The 23,987-nt window shown below is 36.1% G+C and overlaps 4 protein-coding genes and 1 pseudogene across 5 annotated transcripts; 1 reads left to right on the forward strand and 4 right to left on the reverse strand.

The window, feature by feature from the left end:
- The first annotated feature begins 8,487 nt into the window (after nt 1–8,487).
- Nucleotides 8,488–10,585, forward strand: LOC143611520 (lactoylglutathione lyase GLX1-like). The gene is made up of 9 exons (XM_077085721.1): nt 8,488–8,503; nt 8,966–9,070; nt 9,147–9,271; nt 9,362–9,426; nt 9,514–9,726; nt 9,812–9,859; nt 9,943–10,050; nt 10,144–10,296; nt 10,393–10,585. Exons 2-9 carry the CDS (start codon nt 8,967–8,969, stop codon nt 10,441–10,443), a joined length of 867 nt encoding a protein of 288 aa, XP_076941836.1. The 5' UTR covers nt 8,488–8,503; nt 8,966; the 3' UTR covers nt 10,444–10,585.
- Nucleotides 10,586–10,714: 129 nt separating this feature from the next.
- LOC143611531 (autophagy-related protein 8C-like) lies at nt 10,715–11,818 on the reverse strand. Of its 2 annotated transcripts, XM_077085736.1 has the most exons (6): nt 11,790–11,818; nt 11,531–11,596; nt 11,400–11,455; nt 11,262–11,314; nt 10,904–11,022; nt 10,715–10,818 (listed from the first exon to the last, which is right to left on the reverse strand). In XM_077085736.1, exons 2-6 carry the CDS (start codon nt 11,565–11,567, stop codon nt 10,715–10,717), a joined length of 369 nt encoding a protein of 122 aa, XP_076941851.1. In that variant the 5' UTR covers nt 11,568–11,596; nt 11,790–11,818. The 2 variants fall into 2 exon arrangements, with proteins under 2 accessions (XP_076941851.1, XP_076941845.1); XM_077085730.1 differs by lacking the exon at nt 11,790–11,818 and having other exon boundaries at nt 11,531–11,633.
- Nucleotides 11,819–13,806: 1,988 nt separating this feature from the next.
- On the reverse strand, nt 13,807–14,262 carry LOC143610726 (protein S40-6-like). Its single transcript, XM_077085125.1, has one exon. It carries the CDS (start codon nt 14,260–14,262, stop codon nt 13,807–13,809), a length of 456 nt encoding a protein of 151 aa, XP_076941240.1.
- A 1,757-nt stretch (nt 14,263–16,019) lies between these two features.
- LOC143611543 (ATP synthase gamma chain, chloroplastic-like) lies at nt 16,020–17,346 on the reverse strand. The gene has a single exon (XM_077085746.1). The coding sequence runs from the start codon at nt 17,344–17,346 to the stop codon at nt 16,216–16,218; it is 1,131 nt and encodes a 376-aa protein (XP_076941861.1). The 3' UTR covers nt 16,020–16,215.
- Nucleotides 17,347–18,614: 1,268 nt separating this feature from the next.
- Nucleotides 18,615–20,665, reverse strand: LOC143611553 (uncharacterized; annotated as a pseudogene).
- Between the last annotated feature and the right edge of the window lie 3,322 nt (nt 20,666–23,987).

Here is a 23,987-nt window from a genome sequence, read left to right on the forward strand (position 1 = left end):
AAATTGAGATGGATAACTATTTATAGGTTTTATTCGGTTCTAAAACCGAACAAACAAAAACTAATATACAACATAAGCAAACAGCACATAAGCACAAACGATTATCGCATATATAATTGTTTCAAAAGCAATGTCTTTGGCTTTATTTTTATTTGTCGTAAGAATGTTCTTGAAATAAGTTGAAAATCCATCTGGTGTCCACAAATCAAACAAGAATTCTACATAAATTATGTGGCCTGCCTTGTTTAAAAGAAAGTAGTTAAGAGATACCACCACCCATTGGGTATTCTTTATGAAATGGATGTCACAATCTCTTAATAAATAAAGATTGTGAAGGCAATAATTCTGCCTTTTAATTTTATCATACAATTATTTTACTTAACCAACTCAAACTTGTTCTTTTCCTTATGGGAACTTTATTAATGGAAATTTGGGTTGCATCCGTTACCATTGATTGTTACGATAGAAAATGATTCGACACCAATAAATCCATCTTTTAATCTTTTTAATAATCCTCACAGTTTTAGAGTAGATACGTAAACCTGCAAATTGTGAGAAAAAAAATGAAGTGGCTTGCATGTGCTCATCTTGATGGTTACATCGATCTCCTAGCAGCGCCGATGGTTCCCCTCAGTCTCTAACAAGGTGAGCATTGGTATAACACATGATGCCTAGAATCATTTATGCGACACTTGAGTGAACAATGGAGATTAAAAGTGTAATTTCTAATTCTCTATAACTAAACTAGTATTTCAAATCTCAGATCGATAATCAAACACCAAGTAAACAACTAAGGGGGTGTTTGGTAGAGGGAATTGAGGGGTGAGAAATGGAATTGGAAAGAATTCTCTTGTTTGTTTATGAAAGAAAGAGGTGAGAAATGGAAATAAACCATTTCCATTTCTCTGATTTTGTTTCTCTAAAAAAAGCGGAGAATTGGATTTCTAGGGTTTCTTTCTCAGCCTCACTCTCTCACGCCTCTCCCTGCTGTTCGATCTAAAGCAGCAAACTCACGCCTCTCCCTGCTGTTCGATCGACTTGCAGCCTCTAATCACCCACAAATCATCTCCAATCCAAGAACCGAGTTCGTATTCGCGATCCTTGCTTCGATTCCAACGATCCTAGGTATGAAACTTTCATTTTTTCGACTTTCTTATGCTCGACCAGACCTAAACCTCGATCCAAACTCAGATGCTGATGTCGATTGTTATCGTGGGATGTTTGTATGTTGTTGGTAATCGATTTAGATATGTTAGATTTCAGTGGTTTATGTTTAATTCGACTCTTGATGAAATCTTTGATGTCTAGGTTGGGAACTGAACATTATATGGTATGAAATTGATGAGTTTGAATCATGAATTTTATGTTAGAATGATATTTAGATGCTAGGTTGAATGTTGGAACCGATAAATTGAATGTTTACATGAGTTGCTTGAATGCTGTTGCTGATGAAATCTGTAATGCTGTTTTGTTCAAACAATATTTTGATCATAACAGATGCAAATTGATCGTTTCTTGAGTCTAACATTAAGTTCAAAGAGTCTAGTTTCAAACCCCACTGGTTTCGTAATTTTTAGAGAAGTTTTGATTACCCAAACGTGAAAAATAAAACCGAAGGTCAAATCTGTTTTTGACTGACAGATTTTAGGTCCACTTCTAAAGAGCATAACTCTCTTGTTTTTGAAGTTTTAGACTTTCATTCCTCTTTCTAATGAACATTTTAAGTGTCTAGAATATTTCCCAATTGGCCTTGTATGCAAATCCTGAGTAGTCAATTTTTGAGAAATTTTGACATTTACAAACTCTGAACAGTAAGTTTTAGATACCTTTGATAATTAGCATTTTAGTTGAAAACCTTATGCATACTTTAAAAATTTGAGAAAAATATATAAACACCTAGAGATGTTGAAGTTTCTGTGAAAATATTTTCATAATTTATTTCAATTGTTTTGTTGATAAATAAATCTATATTTACAAACTCAAATCTGACCAAAAACTCAGATTTCTACATATCAACAAATCATCACTTTTTACACCATTTTTATCTAGAAATTGACTTGTAACTCACATGGAAACCTTAGAGATCTTGTATAACATTGACTTGTAACTCACATGGAAACTTGGATGTTCAATTTCATCAAAAATAACATATATATTGATGTAAACATTGGCAATTAAACAACATTCAGCAAGTCAGTGAATAAAGTAGCCTGTAATCATTTTTCTTGCTTTCATGATCACTTTGTTGCTAATGTTTGGATTATATTTTGGAGTTATTTGCTTTTCTTGAATTTTTTTATATTTTATGTGTAGATGGCAAGATCACCTTCCAGACAAAGAATAGTTGCCATAGGTGCATTTTATGTCATTTATGTTACGATTCGTTGGTGGATGTTGTGTACTTATCATTTGCGTCGGTCGATTGAGTCAATGACTTTACGTACAAAATATTTAATGAGTTACCATAATAGGCGTGAAAACATGGTGAGGATGGTTTATGAAAGTGATGTTACGAGTGTTGTTAACATAAGAATGAATATACATGCATTTACAACACTTTGTGATATGCTAGAAACTAGAGGGGGACTACAGAATAGTAAAAACATGCTAGTCGATGAGCAAGTTGCTATGTTTTTACATACCCTTGCTCATAATGCAAAGAATAGGATACTAGTCAACAGATTTCATCGGTCCGGGGAAACTGTAAGTCGGTATTTCAAGTTAGTCTTAAATGCTATATGTCGATTACACAAAGAACTCTACAAGTCACCCGTGCCAGTGCCAGATAATGAAACTGATGAAAGATGGAAATGGTTTAAGGTTAGTCAAACACATTTTTTATTAAAGATATTTTTTGCTAACATAAATTAGTAAGTAATGTTTTATTTTAACTCAGGGTTGCTTAGGAGCATTAGATGGAACATACATTAAAGTTAAAGTCCCTGCTATTGATAGAAAACCTTATAGGACAAGAAAAGGGCAGATTTGTACTAACGTACTCGGAGTATGTACGAGAGACCTTTTATTTACGTATGTCTTAGCGGGATGGGAGGGTTCTGCAGCTGATAGTAGAGTTTTGCGTGATGCAATCAGTAGACCCAATGGTCTTAAAATAACTCCTGGTATGTGATAGACAATTTTCAAAGAATATACATAGATTTAAGTATGATAATTAACATAGAGTTTATGGTTAACTGTAGGAACATACTACCTTTGTGATGTCGGTTATACAAATGGTGAAGGATTTTTAACTCCATATCGAGGTCAACGTTATCATCTTAACGATTGGTCTCGTCCTCCTACGAATGCTAAGGAGTTCTTTAATATGAGACATTCATCGGCCAGGAATGTTATAGAAAGATGTTTCGGAATGATTAAAGATAGATGGGCTATTTTGCGTGATAACTCATATCATCCCATAGAGTCCATGCCACGTATCATCATTGCTTGTTGTTTATTGCACAATTTCATACGAACAACAATGAGTGAAGACCCTCTTGATAACGAAATCCCAGTAAATCACACACAACCTGCAAATGACCATGACAATGTTATTTCTATGTCGAGCCCTCACAAGAATGGACCGATCGTAGAGACCTTCTTGCTAATGAAATGTTTAATAGTTGGACTGCGATGCGTGCGCAGCGTGCCAACAATGTTTCTTAATTATGTTTGACAATTATGTATTTTTTATTTGTAGAACCAAGGATGTTTCTTATTAATGTTTATTTATGCACTTTATTTGTTTCTTATTAATGTTTCTTGTTATATTTGTATTTGTAGTTACATGAATTATGATTTTTAATTGTATAATTATGCATTTGTACGTAGACATGGCAGATTCAAATATAGTGAGAGGAGTTACTCGGAGCAAGCATACCTGGACAAATGATGAAGATGCAAAGCTAATTGATGCATTAATGGAGATACATGCATCCGGAAAGTATGTTGGTGCTGACAATGGATTCAAACCAGGTTATTTAAATGGTGTTCAACAATTGCTAGATGTAAGTCTTCCTAACTCTAGCCTCAAAGCAGAACCACATATAAAGTCTAGGATGAAGACACGGAAGACACACTTTAGCATTGTATATGATATGGTGCTTACAAGTGGGTTTGGTTGGGATGAACAAAAATGTTGTATTATTGCCGATGATAGTGTTTGGAATGAATACGTGAAGGTATATTCTAAAAAATATATTTTTTAGATTTTAAAATTTTAATCTAATTTATTTGTAATTGTCTTGTAGTCTCACAAAGGTGCTGTGAATTTTCGTGACAAGTCATTTCCTTTCTATGACAAATTGTGTACCATATTCGGTAAGGATATAGCTACTGGTAGTAAAGCAGTTGACCTTGGAGAAGAAGATGTTGTTCAAGAGACGCAAAAAAGCTCACCTGTTGATATTGAAGACTTTGATTTTGTTGATGAAGCCGTTCCAAATGTTGATAGATCTGAAGGACAAACAGGAAGTGTAACAAGCAAGCGCAAAAGAGGTAGAAGCACGGATGCAGATGAGATATATCGAGAGTCTTGCAAAGATATCAAGGAAGTTTTGCTTCGATTTGGGGAGATGGTGGGTGAACAACTTAGCAAAGAAGGTATGGAGGCTCGTGAAATCTATGAAAAGGTTAGTGATGAGTTGAAAGCTTTACCAGGTATCACTACGAAAAAACGGTTCAAAGCAGCTCATTTGATTGGTAAAGATGTGGATCTAGGACGTTCTTTTCTTGCGTTGACAATAGAAGAGAAAATTGAGATGGTCGAGTTGTATACCGATGGTTCAATGGGATAGTTGTGTATGGTTGAAGTATGTTTTGTATGTGAATTGGTTTTAACTATAGTTGATGTTTTTTGCTTAAAAACTATGTTTTGTATGTGAATTGGTTTGATCAATGCATATTTTGGTTGGAATTTATGCATCTTTTTATATGTTTTTTATTTTTTAATAAATATTTGTTATGAAAAAAATACTTGTGCTAATGATAAAGTTGATATAATTCTCTGTTTATTTCCTATGTACAAAACAAGAGAAATGATTCTCAGCTATATTTCTCTACTGAAATCTCTGTACTGCCAAACAGAACAGTCAATTCTCATTCTCCAGACCAATTCCCTTTCTCTGCAATTCCATTTCTCTATTCCATTTCTCTACAATTCCATTCTCTGTACCAATGTAAGGCCCCGTCACCGGTAACCCTACTTTCGTGTTGGATTTACTCATAAACGCAGTTCTAAATATCAGAGTTAATTAAAACATTCGCGGAATTTAAAAACTTTCATAAAACATTTCATAACAAAACACGTCTTGTCTTAAAACATCATTTTGTCTTTCAAAATAAACGAAACATTAAACTTAAACGTCTTGAGTTTTTCGATGCCAGCCTTTTATTCAGTGCCACGTGTCTCCTCAAACGAGCTGTCTCATCCTACTCACCTGCGTGCATACTAAAAGTCAGCTACGCTGAGTGAGTTCTAGTTAATCATACACTATACAATACACATAAACTTATATTCTTTCATTCATACTTTCATACTTTCATTCATACCTTCATTCATACTTTCATACTTTCATACTTTCATTCATATTTTCTTTACATACATAATCCTACGTTTTAAGCGAGCTGCCTCATCACAGATATTATAAGGGTCTGGTCCCTAACATCACAGATATTATAAGGGTCTGGTCCCTAACATCACTGATATTATAAGGGTCTGGTCCCTAACATCACAGATATTATAAGGGTCTGGTCTATAGTTCTCGAATATTAGTAGGGTTCGATTCCCTCTTCGTTACCATACAACCATACATCATACCTCGAGTATTATTAGGGCTTGGTACCCTTTTCGTAACCATACAACCATACAACCGTCTTTTCCTTCTTTTATTAACTTTATTACATTCATACACATAAGCATACATATCATACTTACCTTATACATAGCGTTACAACCTGACGGTACGTGCAATATCCGAAGATCATTCACGTACCATCAAGCAATCATTCATACATATCACGTATATCACATATGGCATGCATTTATCACTTAGGATAAATGTATTAACAACACATCGAGTATGCACACAGCCCCGAAAACATAACAAGGAATGGGGCTAGAAACTCACCTGAACACGGTTACGTTCACCGTTAATCGTAATCCCTTTCTTCAGTTGTGCACGGCTGACTGTATAACAAGTATACGCATCAATTAACTATCACTTCTCATATTGCATTTCTATCTTTATATGACCCACAACGAACGGGGGTCCGGGGGCAGCGCCCCTGGCAGCGGGGTCTAGGGGCGGCAGCCCCTAGCAGGGTCCAAGGGGCAGAGCCCCTGGCTGGGGTCGAGCTGCCAGGTCAGCTTGGAAAAATTTTATTTCCATTAACTGTCTTAACACATTTTTCATTATGTTTTTAATTTATTTCCTAATTGAACTTGACTTTAAGCGAAATTAAACCTTAGGCGAACTTAGCTTTAAGCGAAGTTAAACCTTAAGCGAACTTAGCTTTAAGCGAAGTTAAACCTTAAGCGAACCTAGCTTTAGGCGAAGTTATCAGTTAGGCGAACTTGGCCGTAAGCGAAGTTATCAATTAGGCGAACTTGGCCTCAGGCGAAGTTACCAGTTAGGCGAACTTGGCCGTAAGCGAAGTTATCAATTAGGCGAACTTGGCCTCAGGCGAAGTTACCAGTTAGGCGAACTTGGCCATAAGCGAAGTTATCAATTAGGCGAACTTGGCCTCAGGCGAAGTTATCGCTTTGAAGGCGAAGTTATCGCTTTGAAGGCGAAGTTGCCCAGTTCAGCCGCTGTTTGGTTTCTATCAAGCATTTTTGGCGATTTTAACACCCTTGTTATGGTTCGACATCACCCACTACGCTTCCTAACCGTTTTCGGTCGTATAAACACTATAAAGCTTGGATCTTTAAACTTCAAAGATCAAGAATCATACCTTTTTGTGCTTGTTTGGATCTCGTTTAACTTGTTTAATCACAACTAATCGCTCACTCTCTCTCGGATCTCGCTCGTTCCTCTCCCTCGGCCGCCGGCGGTGTGAGTGGTGTGGGTGTGTTTTGGAGTGTTAGAGAATAAGATGGAATGAGTGATGTTTTAGGGTTTAGGGGATATTTATATCCCTTAAAGCCCATGGACCTAAGGCCCATTCTCATTTAACCCATTTCAATTAATCTAAGTCCATGATCCGCTCCTTACTCGATATTAATTAATCAATAACGCGCAATCACTAAACATAACTTTCTTTATTCAACATTAAAATTTTAGGATGTTACAACCAAACACCCCCTAACTCTCATTTATATTAATAATAAAATGTAACTCAAAAAACTGATTACAAATCCTCAAACCCTAACTCGGTTTGACTCTTGATGAACCCTAACTTGGTTACACCAACTTCTCTTATTCTAATGTCTAACCATAACTCAGCTTATATAGACCAACCAAACTTGCTAGTCAAGACATTACCAAATATAATAAACCCTAATAATTCTTGGGCTGGGCTTTACACTTGGCCAAACAACAATTGTGCCAACAGTAGTATGGGTGGCTCACAATTAGGGGTATTCTTCGGGTTGCGGGATCTTGGGTTTGAGCAATTTAAAATCTATAACGCTACGTGTTGCGGGATAACTTGATTTAACTAATTTTTAAAATATAAAAGAAATAAAATAAATAAATTTGTGTTTGTCTGTGTTTGAATATGATGGCGAGTTTGAAATGGACATCACACACTAATAGAGTATAACACCGCCATTGGAATGGCGCTTGGTGTTGGGCGCCATCTTGTTCAATAGGGTGTTGTAGTTTAACGATGCCATACTAGGCCGATAGCGCATTTTTTTTTGCTCCACAACAGAGAGTCTAATCGAAATCCGACTCTAATATCTCTCGAGTTTTACAAGGTTTGATTAATCAGGTTTCAAGTAACTAACCTAGAAAACAAAAAAAAAAAAAAAATAACAAAGATAATGAAATGCTAAAACTAGCACAACATTATCATCTTCACTTATAAACGTAACTAAGCAAATAACAAACCAACACAATTCGTTAACACAATATGTATCGTGTTAGGTTAATAGTGTATAAACAGTCCAATTATATATAAAAAAAGGTAAAACACAAACGTCTTCAATCATCAAGCATGTAAACTCGAATGAACTTGATATCAATTCGTAGAACAAATAAACAATTATAACTTAGAAGTAGACTATAAGCATAAAATTTGAAATATATGGCATGCTAATCGTAGAATCTGATGGAATACTAAACGACTAAAGCGTCGCACACTAACATTATTAGGCTATAAAACTCGTAACGTGTATTTCAGGTTCATCCGAAACCCTTAAACGAGTAACCAGTAATCAAACCGAGGTTAGAACGGTTCGGGTTGTATTTATAGTATATATATATACACTTTAAGTAGTTTTGGGTTGGTGTCAGCACGCCTTTCCATCAGATTCTACTGACACTCCACCGATTAACTTGTGAGCGTTTCTCTTTGTTTCTAGACTAGAACACGTAACGTAAATCATTACATTCGTTCGTTCGTGTGTGTTTATGATCTAGAATCCCCTCAGGTTTAATCGATCGATATTTGATCGGTAAATTTGAACCCAAAGCCCCTTTGGTATAGTTTTATGCTTGCTAGATTTAGGGTTTATACTTTATATACTCCAAACCCATCAATCTTGCACAAAATAAAGTCTCATACTTTATGATTCTTCTGCATCGCCCAAAATTATTATTATTATTATATTATATAGCAGTTTGTTTTGATTGATTGATTGATTATTGGATAATAAAAACAACAAGTACCTCTTGTTTTATGTATGTTTGCCATAAGACAACACTTCCTATCTATTCAATTTAACCGATCCAACTTTCATTTAAACAAAGTTTAGCTTTCACTCTATTTTATGATATAACTAAAGTTGAATGTTTTTCAGAATGGCGGTCACCGTAAGTGCTGAGTTGTTGGAATTCCCAAAAAAGGATAACCGCCGATTCCTACATGCGGTCTATCGTGTTGGTGATCTTGAACGCAGCATTAAGTACGCCATCCATCTCTACCGCTAGATCATCCAACCGATATATTATTAAAGTATTAACTTGTTTTTGTTTCATCAGATTTTACACAGAAGCATTCGGGATGAAACTACTGAGGAAGAGGGATGTACCAGACGAGAAGTACTCAAATGCTTTTCTTGGATTCGGCCCCGAAGAGACTAACTTTGCAGTCGAGCTTACATACAGTATGTTTCTTAATTTTTCTAAGATACTGTTTTTGTATTTTACTATTTTACTACTATGTTTGTGTGTTGATGGTTTATGTTAATGAACAGATTATGGTGTTGATAAGTACGATATAGGAACCGGTTTTGGGCATTTTGCAATTGCTACTGCAGATGTATGTGACTATGTGTTTCATTACTAGATGTTATGCCAAATTTGTTGATTCTTTTTAGTGCTAAATTGTGTTTTGTTTTTTTGTTAGGTTTACAAACTAGCTGAAGACATTAAGGCAAAAGGTGGGACCATCACGAGGGAGCCCGGCCCAGTTAAAGGTGGAACGAGTGTGATTGCTTTTGCTAAAGATCCAGATGGCTATCTTTTTGAATTCATTGAACGGCCTCACACTCCTGAACCACTTTGTCAAGTAATGCTTCGTGTTGGTGATCTTGAACGATCCATCAAGTTTTATGAAAAGGTACTGTTTTTATGTTTGATCTCTTGATATACATTAAATGCAACTTATCCATGTAATGTTAATGCAATGATCCAATTTTGTGCAGGCATTGGGAATGAAGTTATGCAGGAAAATTGACAGGCCAGAACAAAAGGTATACATTTTAATTTATAATTTAATAGACGTTTATTACATAATTTTAAGTTACTAAAACATTTTATTTTGTTTTCATCTCAGTTCACATTGGCAATGATGGGCTATGCTGAAGAAAAAGAAACAATTGTTTTGGAGCTCACATATAATTATGGTGTTACTGAATACACCAAGGGAAATGCATATGCACAGGTACAATCTTGTATCTTGAGTTAATTAATTTGTTTATTTTGTTATCGATTTTATAAGTTTTGTGTTACGAATGTTGAGTAATGGTGATTATAGGTTGCAATCAGTACAACTGATGTTTATAAAAGTGCTGAAGTGGTGAACCATGTTGTTCAAGAGCTTGGTGGAAAGATAACCAGGCAGCCTGGCCCGCTTCCTGGGATTGGTACCAAAATCACGTCTTGTCTTGATCCAGATGGTTGGAAAACGGTAAATTTTATTTTTCTAATGCTTTAATGTTGCGAATTTGACATATTGATGAAGAATAATGTGTAATCTTTTTTTCATCTGTTGTTTTGATTGTAGGTTTTGGTTGATCATGAAGACTTTCTGAAAGAACTTCCTAAAAACGAGTAAAGTGTCTTATATGGTGTCGTTTAGTAGAGGACGCAGCAGGTGGTATGAATAATAAAGTTGTGTGGCACATAACATCTATATGTGAAACACAAACCTAGTTGTATGGATGATTATTACATATAATGAGACTGGCTTGTGTGAAGGCATTAAATCCTTTTTATGACTTTTTATGTGCATCAGATCTGTGACATTGTTTGACTTTAAAAATGAACATATAATTGCATATGCAGACTAAGGAGTTAAAACATTTACAATTTCTTTCTTTATCACTTTACTGCATTTCTAGAGATCCAAATGTGTTTTCACCACTGTAGGTCATGTAGAGGAAGCCGTCGTCATCCTTGTTTTCCTCGTAAATTGCAGACATCAAAGCAGCTGTAAGTAACAAGAACAAAGATTATTATTATGGTTCTAAGTCATGTGTATAGCAGCAGTATAGGTTGAGGTGAATGGGTCTCACCAGTTGGTGGTAGCATGTTCTTGACAAAAACGAATATAGCCTTCTCGGGGCTAAGTTTAATCCTTTTACGAACCACATAAACGAATTGACCCGCCGTCAAATCAGCTGGTACCAGATATCTGCAATGCAATAGTATACACGTTTTGTGTTAAAAGACGATGCACACCACCAATAGTGAGCGATCACTCGTTTCCTAAATTATTCGAATGTAAAATTCTAAACACACTCATAACTTTATGGTGGTGCTTGGATATGTGTTATCCAAGCATCCCCTGTATTGTTTGACATGACACTTGCGGAGGTTGAAAACAAGACAAAATTTTGATATATGACAAAGTATGAGTTAAGATAGGCATACTTGTTTTTGTCAATGTCAGGAAGATCGGTTCTTTCAGCTCGCTCAACAATCACCTGAAAACTTTTAACACTTAAAAAAACACACAGTTTGTTTAATATAAACTAACTTTGTTGGTAAAAAAGACAATGAATGTCTTACAGGTACTCGATCAGGATACTTCTCCCTGATACGCGATGATTCTGCACACCTCTTTTCTGTTTAAACAAAACCAAATGAAATTTCATAATCACTTACAAAAGATACAAAATTAAAAGCGACAAGTATGATACCGGATGGATGTTCAAGCTTGAAGGAGCATTTAACCATGGCTGCTGCTGCTGCACTCTGATTGCTTTCTGCAAATTTCAAACATTTGAGGAACATTATAACCAACTAAAATTTCAAAACTTTGTAATACAGTTAAGTAAAGAAGATAGAAAAATATATATTTAATATAGGTGGAACTGGGTGGTTGATTTAAACTTAAAACCCAAAGAAGAAGGCAAAGAAAAGAAAAGAAAGAAAACAAGTTCAAGTTAAAATCGTCACCTGTCAAGATCAAAGATGGAGATGGTGAGAATGATATGATATGATATGATAGGGTATGGCTATAACTATAAATATATAATCAAAGTTTGTGAGGTTTCTTATTCCAGGAGAAGAAGCAAGTTTTGGGATTTCCCAACTCTACAAGTAAACTAACTTACCTTATTACCTGTACTATACTATAACTAATTATTTAATTATAAGCATACTTATGTGTTAAGTTTAGAGCTAGCTAGCAAATAGCAGTTAAACGGGTACGGGTTATAAACGTGTTGACAAGTTAATAATACGATTGCAAACGTGGTGGTCCGAAGGAATCTGAGGTTGAATTTGGCAACCAAGATAGAGAAAGGGGAACCAAGGAGTTTATATTTATATTTAAAGGGCATGACAAATAGTTATTTATTATACTTTAATTGATTTCTAACACTAGCAAGTAAAAGGACCAAAGTATATGTACTATTAGTATTTGGAGGATTTGTCCGGCATTCCAAAAAAAAAAACATTATTTGTGCGTATGCATCTTTTTATTTTTCTAATATTTTATTTAAAACTTTTTTTTGTTTTAATTTCACCATGAATGATATACATATTTAACTCATTTAACTGTTTACTACTACGATCTATCTATGATAACTTCCGATTACATGATGTGTACAAATCTTGATGACGGGAGACGAACTAACCCATTCTCTCTCTCTCTCTCTCTCTCTCTCTCTCTCTCCTATGTATATATAATTTTTCATTTAATTTAAAAACAGGTGAACCCAATGAAATATAGTTTTAAAAAATAATAATGTTGTTAAGGCCATTTAATTAGTTATTTCATAAATTTAACAAACGTTCCTCCAAGGTGAGAGGCCATCAATATATATTACTTGCTTGTAATTTCATAAAAAGTATATCAAACCAATAACACGGTATACCACATGACCAACCGAAATTTAATTTTCAATTAAACACATATATAAGCGTATAATATAACTTTAGTAGTTAAGCAATTTTAGAGAAGATAAAAAAATCACCACAAATTGTAGTGATCAAATTAAATTATTTAAAATACAAGACCATATATATATATGATGCAAGGCCATGGCAAATCCTCAAACTCCCGTCACAAAACTATTGCATACTCCCACTGGGGAGGTGGGGCGGTAAAGCTACCCGCAAATCCCTAATTCGACCAACGGATCGTTTATAACATCCGCGAGACGAACATTTGGACCGGAACACTTGCAGTCATAACAAGACCGGCAAAGTCACCCGCGGTCCATAAGACATGCTTTGCAAACCTCTATCGTAACCCGCGGATTACCAATGAGCATCCGTGGAAAGAGCTCGCAAGCAACACGAGGGACTCATCACACATATTATCCCCATGTGATATGGAAGAGCAGTTATAACAAATTATTTCTAGAATATTCCCTCAATACTCATTGATAGCGACATCGACCAATGGAAAGATGACATCTGGACACCTAATGGCTGTCCCACAACGTGCACAGATAATGGCGGTCCCATAAACGGGTCCAGGCTGTCACATCCAATAAAGGCTCAACACGTGCCTATTCAGGCGAAGGAGGAATATTATGATAGTGACAACTCCACCAATCAACTTCCCCCACTTTCGGCTATTAATACCAACTTCACCAACTTCAGGTATTCATTCACCCCCACACGCCTTACGCAATTACTTGTATTCGTATCGATTATTCCGATCAATACAGTTACTTATTCTCACGTTGGAGGGTGGTTACGGGAAGACCCCTCATCGTGTCCTTCCCATGACAAGACTCACGGTGTTCTGTTTTGCAGGTAGATAGCTTGGATCTGTCTTCATCGATACTCAGTAGACTCACATCTGGGGTAAACGTAGGTTCGGACTATCTAGTTCGGACTTGTGTTTCTTCACCCACTTACATATTACTAATCGAAACAAGGACACAAGGTTGATGATGAAAATGTATGATATTAATAATGATGATGATGGTTTGATGGATGTGCATGGAAACTAGCTAAGTTACTCCAAGAAACCAGTTTTTCTCAAAATGGCATTCCTCAATTTGCTAAGGTCTCTTCCTTTAAGTGTCCAACCTCCACCCTCACACATTGAAGAAGTAATGGCTAGCCTTCTTGCAATGTATTCATGTGGTGGCACAATCTCACTATCATCATTATCATTATCATCATCATAGTATCTATGATCACTTGGACCTTTCTTGTAAATCTTTGACCAGTCAGGGATACTCATTGGAGCTGAGGATTGTTGTTGCTTATGTGATGATATTGATACCTTAGCCTCATTACAACATCTTGGTATCATTCTTGCTCCATCATGGGATGTCAATACACATGATGATGATGATGATGATTTTTTGTTGATCTTGTAGGGTTTGTTGAGTTTTGAGTTTGGTTCTAATGCTCTTTCCTTCACAACATCCCACACATCTTCTTCTTGAAATTCTTTATCTGCCATTGCTTCAACCTTTAATAAAACTAAAGCACTTCATTAACACATACAAATAAATTTGTGTTTATCAAAATAATGACCAAAGATTTGTGCTATATGCATGTGTTTGAGTTTAACGAATACCTTGCTACCCAATATATATCTTTTCCAATATATATCTTTAAAGATGAGAGCTTTTGCTAAAATGTTAAGAAAACAACAGAGAAAAGAATTAAGCACTTCTGTCAAGAAACTAAAAGATGGGCTTTTGGGAAAATGAGAAAAAAAAATCATCTATTTATTGGGTAGCAAGGTATTTGGTATACATACTCAAACACACATATATAGCACAAATCTTATATCATCCTAAAATTACAAATAAAAAGTTCATTTAAATTAAAAAAAACGTGTTTATTAAGGTGATTTTCTTATGGCAAATGTGATTATTTCATTTAAAAAGTTTTGACTTATAAATGGTTATTTTAATAATAAGTGGTTAATATTTTATAAAATTAATATTAAATAATCATTATACCGATCTACTTGAAAAACCAAAGAAAATGGAGTGGAAGGGTAAGAATGAGACTGATAGTAGAGATCGTTATTAACGAGAACTCAATCCAAATGATAAGTGGTGCGGAACATGTTCCATACCTTGTAACGGTTTCAGCCCGTAACAAGAGGTGTAGTAGTTTTACAAACATTTCGCATATCTTTCAACTCAAGTTAGTGAAGAAAGTCAAACATGTTACGTTTGGGTGAACTTTGGGAATCTTGACATAATTTTTAAAAGGAAAATTGGATTTAAATAATCTTAACTATTGCGTATTGGCATGTAACAGTCCAACTAACGGAATGCTTAGTGACAATCCTACCTTTTAACACATATTCTCCCAACGATCCCTGACTAATGGAATCGTATCTCCGTTAGTATGTTGATGAGGTGGCATGCTTTTGTGTCAAAAGCATGCTTATGTGGTAAATACGTGGTAGAATTGTCCTTATGTGGTAGATTGCAACACCACCACCATCATGGTATCCGCCACCATCGCCACTACACTGAGCAGTCTCAACTAACATAATGCTTAAGTACGTAGTGTAGTATGTACTATGTGTACAGAGGAAAAAGAAAGATGAGGACCCATATTTTGCTAAGTATGGAGAAAAGGCGTTTGGTGTAGTTAGATTAATTCTTCCATAGTTTTAGTTGAATAGATTGCAAGTCAATGAATAATTAAGAAATTTTTCTAATTTGTAATTGAACTTGGAAGGGAAAAACTAAATTGGACATGCGTTTCTTGTTAATTATATGAATTGGATATCATTTATTATTGATATGCTTTTTGGATATATGTTTGAACTTATCATTGCAATGCTAAAAGGTCATAAAAACACAGCTAATAAACACACAACTATATATATGTAATGCATGTATACATCTTTAACATACATATTTGTAGATGGTATGGCATTTGCTAAATCTAGGACCGTATATATTTGTTATACCACTTATTATATGGACGCATAACAAATGTATACCATACGTATACAATATATATGAAGGCGTATACAGTGCGAATGAGTGATCAGGAAAGATGGAATGACTCATGTGATACCGAAAGTGGTACATTTAGTTATCGTAAAAACAAACACAATGCCGTATGCTTAGCAGGACCCTTAGTATATCTTAGTACATCTGGTTCGGTTTGATCGAAAAAAACCATTTAATTCCAAAACTCTCAAACCACTAGTCAAGAAATCCATCATAGCTAAGACACAAGATATGAAACAAAAAACTCATATTCACATATATGTGTATATTATTATGTAGTAATACAAATGCACCAATTTGATTTGTTTGCAGTGAACATTAACCTTAACAGTTTCTCCTGTTATAAATACATATTATGATCAAATTCAACACATATGATTGATTAACCAGTTGCAAGAACTAACCGATTACCGAAACATATTGATCAATCAAGCCAATGCATCAGCACCAGCAACAATCTCCAAAATCTCTCCAGTAATCTTGGCCTGGCGCTGTCGATTGTAAACCCGAGACAAGCTCTTCTTCAACTCAGTCGCGTTATCCGTTGCATTCCCCATTGCAGTCATTCTTGCAGCAAGCTCACTCGCTAATGACTCCTGTAACGCCCTCAATATCTGACTGTTCAAATACAATGGCAACAAAGCATCAAGAATCTGCACAGGGTCCTGTTCAAACTGCAAGATTGGTGAAAAATCCACGGTTTCAGTCCTGATCACATCGCGTTCGACGGTCAATTTCCCCTCTTTAGTGGTCAACCTAAAGAACTCGTCTTCAGCAGCATCAACACACACACCATTCACATCACAAATCTCCCCTTTAGGTGACAATGGAAGTAAAGTATGAATCACAGGATCAGATTTCACTAAAGACACAAACTTTGTGTACAAAAGTTCAACTTTATCAACTTCTTCGCTTACAAACAGAGAAAACACATCGTCTGCAATCGCCTGCGCCTCTTTCGCAGTCGGAAGGTTGCTTCCATCAAGAAACTTATCAACCGGAATATACGGTCTCCTAAGGAAGTAAGAATTACCCTTTTTACCCACACTAATCACAACATAATCAAGGCCAAGAGTCTTAAGCTCCTTAATTCTAGCTTCAGCTTTTTTCAATATAAAATTATTAAAACCACCACAAAGACCACGGTCACCTGTGACCACCACCAGTGCCACCTTCTTCACAGGCCTGACATTGGTCAAAGGCACATCAACATCTTCAGTTTGAAGCTGCTCATTGATGCTGTAAAGAACCTCAACTAGAGTTTCAGAAAAGGGTCTTGCATTGACCACAGCTTCTTGGGCTCTTCTGACTTTTGCAGCAGCAACAAGCTTCATGGCTTCTGTGATCTTCTGAGTGTTCTTGACTGAATCAATACGGGTTCTGAGCTCCCGGAGGCTGCAGTGGATTGAAGAAGAAGAGGATGAGGATCTTGAAGGTGCATGGTTGGAGTTTGAAGTGGGAAGTGGAGATGGGGTGATGAAAGATGTGAAAGAAAGTGGTGAGGATGAATCAAGTTTGGGTTTTGAAGACACCCACATTGTTAGATTGGAGCAAGACATGATGGTTACTGATTCAAGAATGGAAGTAATGTGTGGGTGAAGAAGAAGAAGAAGAAGAAGAGGAGTAGTATTGGTTTCTTGATTGATAAAAATCTTATCTTTTTCTTGTGTGTGTATGGTGGTGGATGAGACTTTTGAGTGGATGGAGATGATCATGTTGGTGTATGGATCATGAGGGGTTGGTTATCAGGAGACCCCACTAGATTTTTTTTTAATTATTCTTTTGTCACAATTTTTATTGTATGAGTGTACACCTTGAAATGCATGGTGTTCCTTTTTTTAAAGAGAGCTCCCACAAAATCTAATTTTTTTATTTATTTATGCTTTTGTCATAAAAAGTAGATTTTAGTTTAGAAGAAATTTGATGCAGTGTATAATTTATGTTGCTTGATGTACAAGTATATAAAGCAGTTTGGTCAATGAAAACGGACTAGATTCTGGGTCTCCCCAGAACCGACCTGGACCCGTCAGAATCGAAACTGGGAATACCTGGTAAAAATCCGACCCGACCTGACTCTAATAGAAAACCCGGTCAAATACCCAACTATACCAGGAACCGGTTCCTACCGGACCCAGTTTTGACTTTTGTTGACCATACCGGAACCAGTTCCTACCTGGCTATGATTTCTGAAAATACCCGGTTTATGCACCTCTATTCGATTATGTATGAATTTGGCACAATATGCTAAAGAAAGTTCAATGACTTCAATCCCAAACTAATTGCAAGGCACAACATGTGTCATATGGTATAAGTCTACAGAGAATATAAACTTTCTTAATCATATTCTGAAAAAAGGATGAAATGCCCCTTTATTTTCTTAATAATATATAATTATATATTTTGTTTTTCCTATATATTTTCTGCCACTTATCTTAATGTTGTTATAAGGATGAGAATATAGATACAGGATTGCCCTTTTAACATAGTAAAAAAAAAAACACAAGATCAAGAAGGTAAAATAGTTTGCCTTTTGTCTGAATCTGGTGTAAGGGTACAACTTATACAACAGGGTACAGCTTTCTTTAGCACTATAACCATTTAGAACTTGTCTTCTGCAAACTCCAAACAATGTAAAACTGTTTTCATTGAGAATGCTTTCAAAATGGGAAATCATAGCTTAAATAAGTGATTTAGCATATCATCTTCACCCACTAGTGCTAGGTGTAACTCATAATGCACAGAGTACAAGTTTGTATAGCAATCTGAATCAGTTGCCCTATATAAAGTTCCAGAATAAATGATACAAATAATAACCTATGTGCATTTCAGTTGTATGTACATTCAATCTAATCACAAACATGGATCAAAGGTCAAAACTTACATTCCCAATCAGCGGGCCAACAAACTCGTTGTGCGATTGACTATCCGGAATCACTCCTTTGACCACCAGATTGTCATGCAATTCAATCAATTCCTCCGGGCTCATCTTCTTACAAGCATTCGTAAGAAGAATCGTATATGTAATAGAATCAGGAGTCAATCCTTGAGTCACCATCATCTCCATAAGATCCTTTGCTTCTTGAATCGATCCAAATTTGCAAAGAAAGTTGATGAGTATATTGTACGTGACTCTATTTACCAATTTCCAGTCTTCTTGCATTTGAGAAAACAAATTTAACGCTTCGTTAACCTTCCAATTCGCACAATAACCGTTCAATAAGCTGTTTAAAGTCACAACATCAAGTAAACTTAATTTCCTCAGCTCATCTACCATAATCTTGGCTACATCGATAGAAACATTCTTAGACAAACCATCAACAATGGAGTTATATATCACCAAATTCGGTTTCTTTCCTGACTTTATCATATCATCATAAACACGAACCGCACTTGAAATACTCCCTAGTTTGCTAAACGCATCAATCATAGTACCATATGTAACTATATCTAGATTAAGCCCACGGTCAACCATATCATCAAGAACCTGTTTGACCTTCGATACAGAAGCGTTACCACTTCTAAAGAGATAATAAACAAGAATATTCTCCAAGAAACAATCTTTATCCACCAGATTATTCCCCACGAGCCATTTATGGTAGCCAAGAGCTTCATTCAAGAACCCGTTTCTTGATAGCCCCTTAACCAATATAGAATTAGTAAATTTATCGAAACAAACGTTGGTTTTTATCATATGTGACAAAAGAATAGAAGCTGTGGTAACATCACCTTCAAAGTAAAGCCAGTGAATTATCGAATTATATATAACATTATTAGGAATAAAACCGTTATCCACCATATGAGAACACAACCTAAAAGCTTCATCTGTAAAACCTTTTCTCAAATACCCGTCAACCAAAGTCCCATACGTCCTTAAATTTGGTTCAATACCCAACGTCTTCATTTCATCTCTAAGGCTTTCTGCAATATTCAAATCTCCTAACTTACAATATCCGTTAATGAGACAGTTAAAAGTAACTGAATTAGGCATAACCACCCCATTTTACAACATTCCCATCTTTCTAAACAACTTTAACCCTAAACCAACATCTCCGACTTTACAGGCACTGTTAATAATCATATTAAAAGCAACTACATTTGGATATATTCCACCTTTTAACATCCGGTAGAACACGCTAATCGCTTCATCCAAAAGCATTTCTTTACACAATGCGTGAATAACCAAATTCATTGTATAAACATTCTCTACATAGCCGTACGCAATCATCTCTCCATACTTTCTCCAAAACCGATTTACCTCATTCGACTTCAAAAGACTATTCAAAAAGTTGTTCCAAGCATGAACCGAAACGTCAAAATCTTTCTCCAACCTTAACTTTACAATCACTTCATAAGCACAATTAGCGTCACCACCTAAAAGCGCACACGCCCTAACCAACGCATCAAACACGTCCGGACACGAAACTTCATCATCATAACTATTCCATAATCCTTCCAACACCTCTAAATGAGAATAACCCATTGTTTGCATTAACTTACTCATCAAATCTAATGCATCATCATATCTTTTGCAGCTAATCATCACATGTATCATTACACACACACAATCTAATGAAAAAGAAAAGCCCTTTTGCTCTACAACCCTCTTGTAGAACCTGAGAACTAACTCGGGTGAGTTGCGAAACTCGAAAAGCACTCGATTTACTAACGAGTGTGTGACATTTGAAGATGATAATATTTTGTCCAAGGAGTTCCATTTTGTTTGGGTTAAATGAACAGAAATTGAATTAAAAGTAATGTCTTCAAGATTTGGGTGTTTGAAATGCTTACCAAAGTGAAGAGTTCGTGTAAAAAGATGAGTTCTTTTGGTGGAGAAGAGCTTCAGTAACATAGAATCAAGAAAACCCAAATCAGGTTTGGATTAATATAAATAACCGAAGTTTTATATAATTTACTATAAAACGATTACAATAAAGTGGCAGGCAAACGGGCAACAAGCTGCGCCGCAACCCCCTTTTGAACAGCAAAGCCAATCCTGCTAAAAACGAAGCTTTGAGACCTAGAAGCTGAAGAGGTTCCGTGTACGACGCGCTGAACCCTACTCAAAAATTTCACAGCCTCTGGAGCCAGAAAACCAAATGTATCAAAGGCAAATGGTAGAAAGACATGTTGATTATCTAAACAAGCTTTCTCGTGTTTAACAACTTTGCCCGATTCAGCCTTCAACGCAGCCTGACCCACAACAAACCCACGGTCCCTGAGCCCAACAAGAGGAGACACTCCTGTAAGATCCACACAAGCGTGTTTCCCCCCTGCCCACCCGAACACAAGAATATCAGCTGGTCGTAAAGTAGACCTCCCTTCAATAGGATCCGTGAGAAAGTTAACAGGGGCCTCCTTTTTAGCAGAAATCCCTGCCCGTTTAAGAACATCACACAGAACATCCCTAACCAGATCATGTCTGTATTTAAAGCCAGGCAATTCTTTGCAATGCACCGCATGGTCACCAAAAGAATCCAAACAGACCTTGCGACAAATTGGGCAAGGTTCATCCGTCGGGAACATAGGGATCATTAACCGGTACTTAAGGATAGCCCGATACTCCAAACCCGACATACGTTGGCCTAATCCTTCAATGGGGATAGCCGTTAGAAAATCCTGAGCCCGAGGAGCCCGAAGGCATTCAAACACCGCCTTTTGGCGAGGGGATAGATCAAACTTCACTTCTAAACTCTTGACGATTCCACTAAATAAGACACTCGCCACAACATGTTGGGCTTTAGGGGGGGCGGTGTCCTTATTAGAGAACCCGCTAAGATCAAAATCTGGAAGTGAAGTACGTAAACGATCCATCGCACACCCATAATCAGAGTCCAACCTATGAATATCACAACCCCAAAGAATATGGTCTTGCAAACACCACGACTGTGCTCTCGAAGCCACAAAAGCATATGTTGATACATCCTCGGCCGAACAGAGACCCAACCCCCCATAACGGATCGGAAGTGACGCCAACCTCCATTGGAGATCCCCAAAGAACGGACCTCCACAAACCACGATGTCCTCAATCGCCCTTCGAAGACCATTGTCAAATATAGAAACAGCTTCCCCCACATACATAGGTTGGCATGTTCTCAAACCGAACAAAAGCTTGGCGACTCCCATACATGAGCGAAGCAAAAGAAGCTCGCATTGAGGATCCCGAAGTCTTGGGAGACAGCTCATCAGTTCCACAGCGCTAGATGCCCTTTTCATAGCCAAACTGCTGATAAACCCCGCATCCTGGCTTACAGCACCACCAAGGAGTTTCACGCCAAGCACCGGCCTTCCAATCCCGCAAGGGAACAACCCCTCCTGTGCCTTCACCCCATTGCATGTTGGCCAAAATAACTCTGTTTTCTTAACGTTTAATTCAAGACCCAAACGAGGCCCCTCAGACCTGATTAATATTAAAGGGTGCATAGTAAAAGCATCAAATTGATCAAGGGTTTTAGCAGGGGTTGAAGAACAATGGCCGACCAGAAAGAACTGGGCCATTTTACTGAATTGAAATTGAATGTTATCGGGCCGACCCGATTAAAATAGATTACCAAGGCGGGCTGAACCATAAATATGAAGGCCCGCTCCAAAAGAAAACACAATGATTTTTTGACCGGCACATAATAAATGACTAATGATAAAAGTTATACAAGTCGTATAAACTTTTTGCCTTATCATACGGCTTATAGCCTTATACGACATCATATACAATCCATAAAATAGGTGAGCTCTGGCTCACAAAACCCAAGTTATTATTTACGATTACATAAACTCGAGCATGGCTCTTGAATAGTTTTCTAAAACTCGAGTTAGACGCAGCTCGTTTATTAGTGTTATTTAACTTATCAGTGGCGGCCCAACCGTTTTGAGGGCCTAAAGCGAATTATAATACATGGGGCCTTTCTCTAAAATATATATATTTTTTCTTTTGCTTCAATCCTAACATGTTGAAAATATGATGAAATTAACTAATAAGATTTTATATGGACATTTTAGCTGCACCGACTCCAAATTGACCACTATAAAACAGATAAAAAAGAGCTTTAGCATAAACGAACTAATGAACTTTGCAGGTTCAACTAAGGAGAAAAAAAAATATGCATGCCAAAAATCAACTAAGCAAAAAATCAAGCATAACTTTATTAACAACTGAAAGAAATGAGAACAACTGTGAATCGTGAAAATGAAAATTGTAAGATATAAGAAAAAAAATCAAACTTTTGAAACCTTGACTCATAAATTCCCTTTAATTGTGAGTTGAGTGTCGATAGATTCTGAAACTTGTAGGTGATTCCTCGTCTCCTCTCCCAAAATCAATCTCAATGATGTATATACATAAAAAAAATAGCATTCAACATGATGAAGTTTTTTTTCCCTAATCAAATAGGGAACAAGTAATTCTTTACATGTAATACTAGATTCATGTATATATACAGCTTCCTTCTAGTTTTTGATGAAATTCCTTTGCTAGTTTTTTATGAAAAACTTTTCAATGGAGTATACAGAGAACACATTTAATATCTTAAAATAATATAAATGGAAACAATAGAAAAGTATATTACATGATATTATAAAAGTAACTGATATTAGAAAATTTAGAAATTTGATGGAAAAACTATCAATAGAGTATAATACTAAGAACACAATTAATATCTTAAAACAAATGGAAAGCATTAGAAAATTACATTACATGGTATTAATAAGGTAATTGATAGCAGGAAAATTTATTACAAAAAAAATAAAAGAAAAAGCACATCCAGTGGAGAATCGAACATATGACCAGATGTAAAGAAAGCAACATCCAAACCGCTACAGTGCTACACTACCGAAAGCTTATTTGTTAAAAATGAAATATACTTGTTAATATGAATGTTAAAGGAGTAATTTAAAAAAAAAATGAGGCCTTTTAAAGTTTGGTGGCCTAAAGCTAGGGCTTTGGTTTGGCAGCTAATTGTTTTGACATCATAACTTTATATATAGTGAGCGTTATTATTTTCAATGTATTAGCTATACTAAATTAAAAACAAAAACAAAATTATGTTAAAGCTTGGGCTTGAGCTTATTTAGGTTCGGCTAGGTTTGAGGTTTAATTAGCCTATCTCAAGTAGATCATGAACTAGCTTGGTTTGTTTAATTACATCACTATAGAAACTTATGTTTGATCCCCCCCCCCAAGCCGACCGGAAGCACAACCATCATAACT

The sequence above is a fragment of the Bidens hawaiensis genome, unplaced genomic scaffold (assembly GCF_021521415.1).
Source record: "Bidens hawaiensis isolate Kalapana, Puna unplaced genomic scaffold, B.hawaiensis_p1.1 tig00002236_1, whole genome shotgun sequence".
Lineage (NCBI taxonomy): Eukaryota > Viridiplantae > Streptophyta > Magnoliopsida > Asterales > Asteraceae > Bidens > Bidens hawaiensis.

Excerpts from the sequence above, each read along its gene's own strand:
- LOC143611520 (XM_077085721.1), top strand. The coding sequence starts at position 8,967 with ATGGCGGTCACCGTAAGTGCTGAGTTGTTGGAATTCCCAAAAAAGGAT. Across the intron at positions 9,427-9,513 it reads TTGCAATTGCTACTGCAGAT|GTTTACAAACTAGCTGAAGA; the intron begins GTATGTGACTAT and ends TTTTTTTGTTAG. Across the intron at positions 10,297-10,392 it reads ATCCAGATGGTTGGAAAACG|GTTTTGGTTGATCATGAAGA; the intron begins GTAAATTTTATT and ends TTTTGATTGTAG.
- LOC143610726 (XM_077085125.1), bottom strand. The coding sequence starts at position 14,262 with ATGGCAGATAAAGAATTTCAAGAAGAAGATGTGTGGGATGTTGTGAAG.
- LOC143611543 (XM_077085746.1), bottom strand. The coding sequence starts at position 17,346 with ATGTCTTGCTCCAATCTAACAATGTGGGTGTCTTCAAAACCCAAACTT.
- LOC143611531 (XM_077085730.1), bottom strand. The coding sequence starts at position 11,624 with ATGTTCCTCAAATGTTTGAAATTTGCAGAAAGCAATCAGAGTGCAGCA. Across the intron at positions 11,456-11,530 it reads CAAGCTTGAACATCCATCCG|AAAAGAGGTGTGCAGAATCA; the intron begins GTATCATACTTG and ends TTGTTTAAACAG. Across the intron at positions 10,819-10,903 it reads GAACATGCTACCACCAACTG|CTGCTTTGATGTCTGCAATT; the intron begins GTGAGACCCATT and ends TGTTACTTACAG.